Here is a 12,378-nt window from a genome sequence, read left to right on the forward strand (position 1 = left end):
TATACTTTACTTATAGTCATCTTCCTTTGCTGTGATAATGATAAGTGTGAACATTTAGAATATTTTTAAAATGGGAGTAGTGGTGATATTTGGTCCTTCATCATTCTGTTTTGGCAGAAGCAGGACTAGAGTGTCCTTGATGAACCACTGTGTGGGAAGTACTTGCAGGCCGGTGCGGTTACATAACTTTTGATTAAGATCTGATATTACACCTGTGGTGGAATGTGAAGCTTTGAGGACAGAGGGTTAGGGCACATTTAGACCCTTGCTCTTCTGCTTAATGTGCCCTTGGGCAAGTTTTTTAACCTCTTTATTCCTCATATGCCTCACATGTAGAATGAGAATAATAATGATACCTTAGTTCATAGGGTTCTTAAGGATACTCAAGTGAGATAATGTGTTGAGAACAGTGCCCAGTTGGCACATTGATAAATGCTCATGATAATAAGTCTTCCTTATCATCATTCAATAAACTTTATAGGCATGAGGAAGGTAATTATATATTTATTGTAGATGTAGACTTTTAAGATGCCATATATATATGAGTTAATTTTCATTGTCAGGCATAAACCATACGCAAGTAACTTTGTATGTAGCAAGGTTGCCTTTTCTTAATGGGGGGTTTTGTATGTATCCTGATGATAATTCTTTTTACCAAATAATACTCATGTTTAAGGTTTGTGAGAATTGATGTCTGTCTGGTTCTCTGTAGTTTTGCAGACAATCTACAATATTTTTTAACTTTTTCTTTTAGGGTCCAGTTTATGGCATGAATAGGCTTCCACCCCAGCAGCATATTTATGCCTACTCACAACAGATGCACACTCCACCAGTGCAAAGCTCATCTGCTTGTATGTTCTCTCAGGAGATGTATGGTCCTCCGCTGCGTTTTGAGTCTCCTGCAACAGGAATTCTCTCACCCAGGGGTGATGATTATTTTAATTATAATGTTCAGCAGACAAGCACAAATCCACCTTTGCCGGAACCAGGATACTTTACAAAACCTCCAGTCACTTCAAGATCTGCAGAGTCTAAAGTTATAGAATTTGGAAAACCTAATTTTGTTCAGCCCATGCCGGGTGAAGGAATAAGGCCATCTTTGACAGCACCCACTCATACTACACAGCCAACTCCTTTTAAATTTAATTCAAATTTCAAATCAAATGATGGTGATTTCACATTTTCTTCACCACAGGTTGTAACACAGCCCCCTTCTACAGCTTATAGTAATAGTGAAAGTCTTTTAGGACTGCTGACTTCAGATAAACCTTTACAAAGAGATGGCTATAGTGGACCAAAACCAGTTCCTGGTCAAACCATTGGTCCTCGAAATACATTCAATTTTGGAAGCAAAAATATGTCTGGAATCTCATTTACAGAAAACATAGGGCCAAGTCAGCAAAAGAATCCCGGTTTTCGCAGAAATGATGATATGTTTACTTTCCACGGGCCTGGGAAATCTGTATTTGGAACACCTGCTCCAGAGCTGGCAAGTAAGAATCATGAAGCAGATGGAGGAAGTGCCCATGGGGATGACGACGACGATGGGCCTCACTTTGAGCCTGTGGTACCTCTTCCTGATAAGATTGAAGTGAAAACAGGTGAGGAAGATGAAGAAGAATTCTTTTGCAATCGTGCAAAATTGTTCCGTTTTGATGGAGAATGCAAAGAATGGAAGGAACGTGGAATTGGCAATGTGAAAATACTAAGGCATAAAACATCTGGCAAAATTCGCCTTCTAATGAGACGAGAGCAAGTATTGAAAATCTGTGCTAATCATTACATCAGTCCAGATATGAAACTGACACCAAATGCAGGGTCAGACCGATCTTTTGTATGGCATGCCCTTGATTATGCAGATGAGTTGCCAAAACCAGAACAGCTTGCTATTAGGTTTAAAACTCCTGACGAAGCAGCACTTTTTAAGTGCAAGTTTGAAGAGGCCCAGAGTATTTTAAAAGCGGCAGGAACAAATATAGCTGCAGCACCAGAACAGACCATCAGAATCGCAAAAGAACCCACAAGTCATGGTAACAAGGATGTTTGTAAGTCTGATGCTGGAAATACAAATTTTGAATTTCAAGTTACAAAGAAAGAAAGTTCTTGGTGGCATTGTAGCAGCTGCTCATTAAAGAATGCTTCAAGTGCTAAGAAATGTGTATCATGCCAAAATCTAAACCCAAACAGTAAAGAGCTCTTTGGCCCACCATTAGTGGAAACTGGTTCTGCTCCCAAAACCAGTCCAGAAAATGTTCAAGATAGATTTACATTGATGACTCCAAAGAAAGAAGGTCACTGGGATTGCAGTACTTGTTTAGTAAGAAACGAACCTACTGTATCTAGGTGTATTGCTTGCCAAAATACAAAATCTCCTAACAAAAGTGCACCATCATTTGCGCAGTCTTTTAAATTTGGCCAGGGAGATCTTCCTAAGTCTGTCAACAGTGATTTCAGATCTGTTTTTTCTGCAAAGGAAGGACAGTGGGATTGTAATGCATGCTCAGTACAAAATGAGGGAAGTGCTACAAAATGTGTTGCTTGTCAGAACCCAAGAAAACACAATGTGCCCACTACTTCTGTGCCAACATCTGGCTCTTTTAAGTTTGGTACTTCAGAGATAAGTAAAACTCCCAAGAGTGGATTTGAGGACATGTTTGCTAAGAAGGAAGGCCAGTGGGATTGCAGTTCATGCTTAGTCCGGAATGAAGCAAATGTTGCAAAATGCATTGCTTGTCAGAATCCAGCTGAACCAAGTCCATCTACTTGTGTTGTTCCAGATCGTGCCTCTTTTAAGTTTGGTTCTTCAGAGATAAGCAAGGCTCCGAAGAGTGGGTTTGAGGGAATGTTCACCAAGAAGGAAGGGCAGTGGGATTGCAGCATATGCTTAGTACGAAATGAAGCAAGTGCTACCCAATGTATTGCTTGTCAGAATCCAAGTGAACAGAATCAGCCTGCCCCTGCCCTTCCAGCACCTCCCTCTGCAGAGACAAGCAAAACTCCAAAGAATGGATTTGAAGGAATGTTCACCAAAAAGGAAGGACAGTGGGATTGTAGTGTTTGCCTGGTAGAAAATGAGAATTCTTCCTCAAAATGTGTGGCTAGTGATGCTTGTAAAGCTACTCATAAACCCATTGTAGAAGCTCCTTCAGCTTTCACAGAGGGCTCAAAAACAAAGCTCAGTGAGTCTTCTGGAAGTCAGGTGGGGACAGGGTTTAAAAATAACTTTCCAGAAAAAACTTTTAAATTTGGCATTACAGAGCAAGGATTTAAATTTGGGCATGTGGATCAAGAAAATACCTCTTCATTTACATTTCAGGGTTCTAATACAGAGTTTAAGTCAATAAAAGATGGATTTAGTTTCTCCATTCCTGTGTCTGCAGATGGGTTTAAGTTTGGCATTCAGGAACAAGGAAATCAAGAGAAGTGTGAAAAGCACCTTGAAAATGACACTGGTTCCCAGGCTCAGGACGTTAGTAGCCAGAAGAATGGGAATGGTGTAATTTTTGGGCAAACAAGTGGCACTTTTACCTTTGCAGATCTTGCAAAATCAACTTCAGGAGAAGGATTTCAATTTGGAAAGAAAGACCCTAATTTCAAGGGATTTTCAGGTGCTGGAGAAAAATTATTCTCATCACAACGTAGTAAAATGGCTGAGAAGGCCAGCACGTGTGCTGATGTGGAGAAAGATGATGACACCTATAAAACTGAGGACAGTGACGACATCCATTTTGAACCTGTCGTGCAGATGCCTGAAAAGGTGGAATTGGTAACAGGAGAGGAAGATGAGAAGGTTCTGTATTCACAGCGGGTAAAATTATTCAGGTTTGATGCTGAGATAAGTCAATGGAAAGAAAGAGGTTTGGGGAACTTAAAAATTCTCAAGAATGAAGTCAATGGCAAACTGAGGATGCTGATGCGAAGAGAACAAGTTCTAAAAGTGTGTGCCAATCACTGGATAACAACTACCATGAACCTCAAGCCCCTGTCCGGCTCAGACAGAGCATGGATGTGGCTAGCTAGCGACTTCTCCGATGGTGATGCCAAGCTGGAGCAGCTGGCTGCAAAATTCAAAACACCAGAGCTAGCTGAGGAGTTCAAGCAGAAGTTCGAGGAATGCCAGAGACTTCTCTTAGACATTCCTCTTCAGACTCCCCATAAACTCGTAGATACTGGCAGAGCTGCCAAGTTGATACAGAAAGCTGAGGAAATGAAGAGTGGACTGAAAGATTTCAAGACGTTTTTGACAAACGACCAAACAAAGATTGCCGATGAGGAGAGCAGTGGCTCCGGTGTAGGTACCACCAGTGCTGCAGATGTGGGGGCCAGGCGCAGCCCTGAGAACCAGGGGCCTTCGCTGGAGTGGGACAACTATGACCTGCGGGAGGAGGCTCTGGACGACAGCATCAGCAGCAGCTCTGTTCATGCCTCTCCGCTGGCCAGCAGCCCAGTGAGGAAAAACCTCTTCCGCTTTGGGGAGTCCACCACCGGGTTCAACTTCAGTTTCAAATCTGCACTGAGCCCGTCTAAATCTCCTGCCAAGTTGAACCAGAGTGGGGCTTCAGTGGTTACTGACGAAGAATCAGATGTGGCTCAAGAAGAGGAGAGAGATGGGCAGTACTTTGAGCCTGTTGTACCCTTACCTGATCTAGTCGAAGTGTCCAGCGGGGAGGAGAATGAACAAGTTGTTTTTAGTCACAGAGCAAAACTCTATAGATATGATAAAGATGTTGGCCAGTGGAAAGAGAGGGGCATTGGCGACATCAAGATCTTACAGAATTATGATAATAAGCAGGTTCGGATAGTGATGAGAAGAGACCAGGTGTTGAAACTCTGTGCCAATCACAGGATAACTCCTGACATGACTCTGCAAACCATGAAAGGGACAGAAAGAGTGTGGGTGTGGACTGCATGTGATTTTGCAGATGGAGAAAGAAAAATAGAACATTTAGCTGTCCGTTTTAAACTACAAGATGTTGCAGATTTGTTTAAGAAAATTTTTGATGAAGCCAAAACAGCCCAAGAAAAAGATTGTTTGATAACACCTCATGTTTCTCGTTCAAGCACGCCTAGAGAGTCACCCTGTGGCAAAGTCGCCGTAGTTGTGTTAGAGGAAACCACAAGAGAGAGGACAGATGTGATTCCGGGTGATGATGTGGCAGATGCAGCTTCTGAGGGCGGAGAGGCACCTGGCGCATCCGAAACCACAACGAAAGCAGTGGTTTCGCCCCCTAAGTTTGTATTTGGTTCAGAGTCTGTTAAGAGCATTTTTAGTAGTGAAAAATCAAAACCATTCACATTTGGCAACAGTTCAACCACTGGGTCTTTGTTTGGATTTAGTTTTAACTCATCTTTGAAAAATAACAACAGGGAGACCAGGGGAGAGGTGCAGACTGGACCTGAAGGGCAAGTGGAGCCTGGGGCATGTGAGCTGTCGCAGAACGCTGGCCACAGAGGGTCTGTAGATGCCAGGGCCAGGAGTCTCCTCACCTCCGGTCCAAAGGAAGCATCTCCAGCTGGTTGTGCGTTCACAACACCAGTGAAGGGTAAGTGCTTTGTCTTTAGAGTTAAGTACAACCTCTTTGTTTTAATGTTCATCTTGATGCAGACTCTTTAAGATACTAATGTTTTAGTCAAAGTTGGATTATAAATCCTGCTTTGTGAACACCCAAAAAATACTTGAGCAGACCCTTTTCTCTCTAAATAATTTTACCTGTGAATATTCAAACAGTAACAGATTGTGGGTAAGTTAAGAGATTTCAGTAACTAGAAGATATTTAAGTCATGGGTGAGCAAGCAAAAAGAATCCAGTATAGTATAAAGATGGATATAAATCATGAGCATTAGTGTGAATTTTTTGAGGGGATGGTAATGGGGATTGAACCCAGAAAGCACTGAACTACATCCCCAGTCCTTTTTGTTTTTATTTTGAGGCAGGGTCTTGCTAAATTCCCTAGGTGGGTTCAAACTTAATGATCCTCCTGCCTTTGCCTCCCAACTAGCAGGGATTGCAGGCCTGTGTCACCACAGCCAGCTTGAGCCTTTCAAGAAAGTGTTCATCCTTCACAGTTACTAATATATTTTCTTATTATTTACAGTGTATAGTATTGAGACATTTGTTCATTGCATGGGTTAGTCTTGCCTATTTATTAAATGAGCAGCAAATAATGAAAGCACTATATACATGAACACGTAAGAAACTATATTGGTATTAATTGAGGGATTCTAGCTTTTTATATTTTAAAATCATACTCATATTGTTTCCCAAGATGTTCAAAAATACTCTTTTATTTTGTAGGATTTAATTTTAGCCTTTTTAAATCTAATCCAATGGCTTTTTGGACCAGCTCCCCTTCCTCCCAGCCAGAGAGCGCAGGTACAGAGTGAGCGTTCTCTGTGTGCACTGAAGCAGCTGGTTTTCTCTAGCAGAGTAACCAGGGCTGTATGAAATTTAGTGCTTAATATACTACAGTGTGCATGGTAGAGAATGCAATTTTAAGCAAAGTACCTTCTGACTGGTGGTGTCTCACCCTTTAATGCTGTTTTTTTAAATTTAACAGGATGCTGGCTATGCTTTTTCATTGCATTCTTTTTTTGCTGCATTATTGTACTTCATTGCTCTATTGTCAATGCTGCTTAATGAAGACCTGTGTTTTGTCCAAGCTTTGTCTTTAGCCACTGATGCCTGCCAGCATTCAAGTGCAGTGGCAGCAGCATGTATTCAATATATGTCCCTTTCGGAATTTACTTTTGTTTGTATATGGTGTAGGATAATACTGTATTTGAAAGTAGATCTCATTTGAACAGTCACCGTTTTGTTGTATATTACATATGTAGCACAGATCATTGGTAGAAGTAAATTTTTTGCTGCACTGGAACAGCAGGATGGTGTGATCTGTGGGAGACCTTCAAGAGCAAAGTTGGGAAATGACTACTCACTGTTACTGTCCAGTACTAACCCTGAGCATGCCAGACAAGTGCAGTGACAGAGTGCCAGTCCTAGGTTTCTGGGGCCTTCATTCCTAAAACATGCCAACTGTTATAAGCTAAGGTAGCTCTTAGACTCTCTTATGCTTGTAGGAAAGTGAACACATCCAGTATGTATGTTTATACTCCAGAATATTTCTCTGGCACCAGTGGGTATATGGAATGCTTTAGGATGAGCTTGCTTTATCACTTCCTTTGGCCAAAAATTCTTTACAGACCACAACAGATTGCATATACTATTCATTTTCTCCCCCTTAATTTTTTGCCCTTCCATTGGAGAGTGGAGAGGGTTGTTTTCAGCTATAGAAATTTTCTTAGATTCCTTAGTCATAGGATGATAATTTTTATTTAATTTTATCTAGTAACATGTTTGGAAATATGCAAAACTGAATGCAACTCTGATTACTTGCCATCCTTGGCATCCATTAACTTAGGAACTAATCAGGTTTGGCCCTGGGTTAGTTTCATATGTATACTAACATTTACTTATAATTTCTTTAAGAATTTTTTTCAGTTTTAAGTGCATGGGTATTTTGCTGAATTGTTTGAATGCCAAATGTTAAATTATGTAAACTAGTGATTGTTTTCAACAACTAGTAAGTGAAAGGATTTTTTGGGTTTTAAATAGATTCTGTGTTCTCTAAGAGTTTTGTGGATAGAACAGTAAGTCAGGCTGCTAATTCTGATTCATGACAATCAGAGCTTGTGGGCTGCACCAGAGTGTGTGTGTTTTTGTCATCATGCTTTCATAACCTGTCAACAAGTGCCATGGTCTTTCATTTTTAGTCAGAATATTGATGGTTGCTTAACACTTAATCCTTATCAGTTTCTGTTTTTGACTTGTGTTACAGCAGAGGAGAAAACCACTGAACCTGCTGCCTCAGATGACGAAGTTGTCATTGTATATGAACTGACCCCTACTCCTGAGCAAAGAGCCCTGGCAGCCAGGCTTCAGCTTCCTCCCACCTTTTTCTGCTACAAGAATAGACCAGATTATGTTAGTGAAGATGAAGAAAATGGTAAATTCTTTATATTTTAAAAGCATTTTGTCCCTGTTAATATGAGTAATTGGAGTATGGTTTATTTTTTAAATTAGAAATAATTTTATTGTATTGGTACATTTTAGATACACAATATAATGACGTTCACCATTGGAAATTTGTACCTTTACATGGTTTCTCTTGGTTCTTATTTTTTCCCCATTCCCCTGACCTCCCTTCAACCCCTCCACCCCTCCCTATTTACAAAGACTTTGTTTCCATTTTTTATTTTCTCATACTAATTCCATTCCCTTCTTTCCCTTCCCCTACCCTTCCCACTTCCCCTTCCCCTTCGCCCCTTTTCTTCTTATTTCACATTATCTATTTTACCTTTTAGTCCTCATTTACACTGTAAGTTTCTCACACTAGAGAAAACTGTTCGGTATTTACACATGTGTGTCCTATTTATCACCTCAAGGTGCATCCATTTAGCTATAAATGACTCTAGTTTCTCATTCTTTATGGCTGAGTAGTTGGAGTATGGTTTGATTTAAAAGCTTGCTTTCAAGACTTCTCAAAGATTTCCTTACAGGTAGACATTTACCCTAAGTGTACATGTAAATAACCAATGAGTATAGTGATCAGAAGAATGGTATTCATCACACAAGCATTTTTTGGATGGCTGTTATGTGCTGGGCAAGTGTTTTGAGGGAATTGAAAGTAATCATAATTTTCCAGAAGTCTTGGAGGTTTAGGAGAGAAAGAGAAGGCAGACACAGTTCTGATGATGGAGAACATTTCGTGCCATAGTAGAGTTCCTAAGTGGGTGTTTACATTCTCAGAAATAGACCCAGTAGGATCAGTCAGGCAGTGGTGTAGGGGAGGGGGCCAGGCATGCAGGGTGTGTGAGCCAGAAGCCTTGATGGAGGGCACTGCTGAGGCTGGGGCCTGGATTGGCAGGACAGGGTTCTTCGAGGACCGGGAACGGGAAGCTGGACATAATCCCGGGTTGGTGGCTGAAAGCCCTCAGAATTTGACTAGACATTCTTTTATCTAATATTATCAATTGTACTTTAAGATGAAGATTTTGAAATGGCGGTCAAGAAACTAAACGGAAAACTCTATCTGGATGATTCAGAAAAATGTAGGCCATTGGAAGAAAATCTAGCAGGTATGTTAGGTTTAAAATGGCAAAATAATGTTTTAAACAACTCTATTAAAAGGAACCACATGATTTAATCATTTCTGTCATTGCTTTTATTTGTGTAATGCATTCATGGTAACTGAAAATATTTAAAACTAATACTGTGTGAACAACATTTTGGCCTTTTGGTGGTCCTGGTCTCCATTAGCATTGGCTGGGTGTGTGGAGTGTATTGAAGACTCTTGAGTAGTTACGCTTCATCTGATTTTCTCTTTTGCCTGTGTTGTATGGATTTTTCAGATAATGAGAAAGAGTGTGTTATTGTTTGGGAAAAGAAGCCAACAGTTGAAGAGAAGGCAAAAGCAGATACATTAAAGCTTCCACCGACTTTCTTTTGTGGAGTCTGCAGTGATACTGAGGAGGACAATGGAAGTGGGGAGGACTTTGAGGCTGAGCTCCAGAAGGCACAGGAAGCCCAGGTGAGACCACCACCCTAGTCTCTGCTAGCACGTTCTCATCACGTGGTGGTAACAGGTTGTGGCTCGCAGGTAGAGAAGATGAGTAGAAAAACGAAACACTCTGCATAGCTAGTGGGTGACATTTCCCCAGATTGAGTTGGAGATTCAAGACGGTACCAGTCAAAACCTGACCGTGATTCATTTTGTTTTATTTTTTGACACAAGGTCTTGTTGTGTAGTTCAGGCTGGCCTTGAATTTACTATATAGCTCAGGCTGGCCTTGAAATTGTGGCAGTTCTCCTGCCTCAGCCTCCCAAATGCTGGGATTACAGGCATGTGCCACCTTGACCTGCTAACCAGGATTCTTTAGGTACAAAGAAACTCTTTATGTGGAACATTAAGATTATATATTGTCACACACCATCACCCACAGTTTAGTTGGTTTTTTTTCCTTTTTGAGACGGGGTCTCCTAGGTAGTTCAGGCTGGCCGTGAACTCACTGTGTAGTCCAGTCTGGCCTCAAACTCACAGTGATCCTCCTGCCTCAGCCTCCTGAGTGCTAGGATTATAGGTGTGTGCCACCATGCCCTAGAGTTTTTATTTTAAATAAAGAATATTGTCAAATCTTGTGATCATAAATCTGTGAGTGACAATTTTTTTCAATGTTCAGAAAACCAACATTGCAAACCTGGGATAAACTTCCCTTGGTCATAGTATATTATAATTTTTATATGCATTTGGGTTCAATTTGTGTGCATTTTATCACAACTTGTGGATTTATGTTCATCAGGGATCTTGGTCAATAGTTTTCTGGTATCATCTTAACCTCCTAAATAAGAGTTAATGTGGGCATCATAGAATGGATTGGGAAACATTTCCTGTGCTATTTTCTAAGCAGTATTATCTCAAATTGGAACCATTTCTCCTTAATGATTGGTAGCCAGTGGACCCATATGAGTCTAGAGTTTTCTTAAGAATTTCAAAATAACAGTGAATAGAAGCACTATTTAGGATTTCATTCAAGTGATATCCTTTTTTCTTGAGTGGCTTTTAGTAATTTGTGTCTGTAGAGAAAAGCCAAAGATGGCTACCCTACAGTTCAAGCTGTGGGGGGGGGTTGTTTCTAGGGAACCATAAGGCCTGAGTTAGCAGGACTCCAGTGCAGACGCACCTCATGGTCTCAGAGTAAATAGCCCATATACCCAGGCTGATACTGGCACAGAGCCACTCTTGTGTTCTTTTCTACTATATAAATCTAGACTGCTGTGAGAGTATGCAGACCAGCTAGGGTCTGCTGGATGAGTGTACAGCTATATATAGAAATGGGTGGCGGGTGACGGCTGGCACCTGGGCAGCCGGGCAGACAAGATGAGCTGAGCTGAGCAGCTGAGAGCAAGGCATCTTCTGACATTTTGGCTGCCTGTATCTCATATGAACCTCCCCACTCTGAACTGGTGACAGGACAGCGTCTTTTAAGGAATTGGTGTCAGATTCATGTGTGTACAGTTGATCCTTATAATCCCTAATTAGTCTTTTAATGTTTGTAGGTTCAACATTGAAATGCTCCATCTTCTTACTTTTTCTTGGTTGATCTTGCTACATGTGTGTCTGAGTTTATCCTACTTGGAGTTATAAAGCTTTTTGTATGTGTACATTGGTTTTCTTCAATGGCTGTTTTCAGACATTTTTCAGATATTCTGTCCTCTTCCTCTCCCTCTGGTTCCTCATTTTTCATATTGATGCTCTGCTTAATGGTATTACCTTAAATCTTCAAAGCTGTGTTCAATTTTCTTCATTCTCTTTTTCTTTAGAGTCCTCAGACTACATAATCTGAGTTTATCTTCAGTGTCTTAATTTTTTTTCTGGCAGCTCAAATCTGCTGTTGACTCCTCTAGTGGAACTTTTAAAAAGGAGACTTGCAGTTTTAGGTTCACAGGAAAACAGAAACTTTCCTTGTGCCACCCACCCCAGTTAGCCACAGCCTCTCATCAACATCTGCCACCAGAGGGCGTGCCCGCCACTGTCCCTGAACCCCTGCTTGTGTGTCCTGACCCAGAGTGCGCTTCAGAGTATAAGCAGGCCCAATCTAGGTACTGCGCTTCCTGTGAAGTGTGAGGGACACCTAACAGTAAGTGTATACACTTACTGTGTTCTGCAGAACGATTTGCTGCCTGTTGAGATTATTCCTCCTCTGAGTTTTGAAAGATTGTGCCTTCCGGGCACTGGCTCCCATTTCATCAGAATGATCAAGTTTGTGGGCATCCAGCCATGTCTGATACTTTTTTATTACCCTTTTAATGGGACTGAATCAATAGTGTTGGGTCTGATTTCATTTCTGATTTAATCTGTGTCTTCTTGATTAGCTTGGAAACAGGTTTATCAATTTTACTGATGTATTCAACAAATCAGCTTTTGGTTTCATTGAGTTTTCTGTACTGATTTTTCATTTCGTTGATTTTTGATCTTATTATCTTGCTGTAAATTTATCTTGCTTTTCTTTCTTTAGTTTGGTAAAGTAGAAGTTTTTTGTTTTCCTTTGGTATTGGGGATCGAACTCAGGACGTTGTGCTTGTAAGGCAGTCATGCTGCCAGTGAGCTTAATCCCCGGCCCGGTAAAGTAGAAGTTTAGATTTTTGTTTTAGATCTTTTTTTAAATTTATGCATTCATTGCTATAAACATTCCCATCCTGGCTTTTAGTGTACCCTACGAATTTTGATAATTTGTATTTAAAATTTTATTGTTCTACATTCTCTTGAAACTTCTTTTTTGACATGTATTATTTAGAAATGTGTGTGTAGTCCCCAAATAGTT

General features: G+C 40.7%; 1 protein-coding gene across 7 annotated transcripts in view; it reads left to right on the forward strand.

Annotated features, from left to right (window-relative positions):
- Window positions 1–12,378, forward strand: part of LOC101698338 (E3 SUMO-protein ligase RanBP2) — a 60,507-nt gene that overhangs the window by 39,700 nt on the left and 8,429 nt on the right. For 3 of the 7 annotated variants that reach the window (XM_087204208.1, XM_087204210.1, XM_087204211.1), the window contains 5 exons: window positions 755–5,543; window positions 6,296–6,373; window positions 7,836–8,003; window positions 9,043–9,135; window positions 9,409–9,587. In XM_087204208.1, coding sequence (XP_087060334.1) covers window positions 755–5,543; window positions 6,296–6,373; window positions 7,836–8,003; window positions 9,043–9,135; window positions 9,409–9,587 — 5,307 coding nt within the window. The remainder of the gene's footprint in view (window positions 1–754; window positions 5,544–6,295; window positions 6,374–7,835; window positions 8,004–9,042; window positions 9,136–9,408; window positions 9,588–12,378) is intronic. The other 4 variants (XM_004844514.3, XM_004844515.3, XM_087204209.1 and 1 more) reach the window with 3 other exon arrangements.

This window comes from Heterocephalus glaber, unplaced genomic scaffold (genome assembly GCF_053883595.1).
Source record: "Heterocephalus glaber isolate CG9 unplaced genomic scaffold, H.glaber_assembly_v1.0 deba00000470, whole genome shotgun sequence".
Taxonomy (NCBI): domain Eukaryota; kingdom Metazoa; phylum Chordata; class Mammalia; order Rodentia; family Bathyergidae; genus Heterocephalus; species Heterocephalus glaber.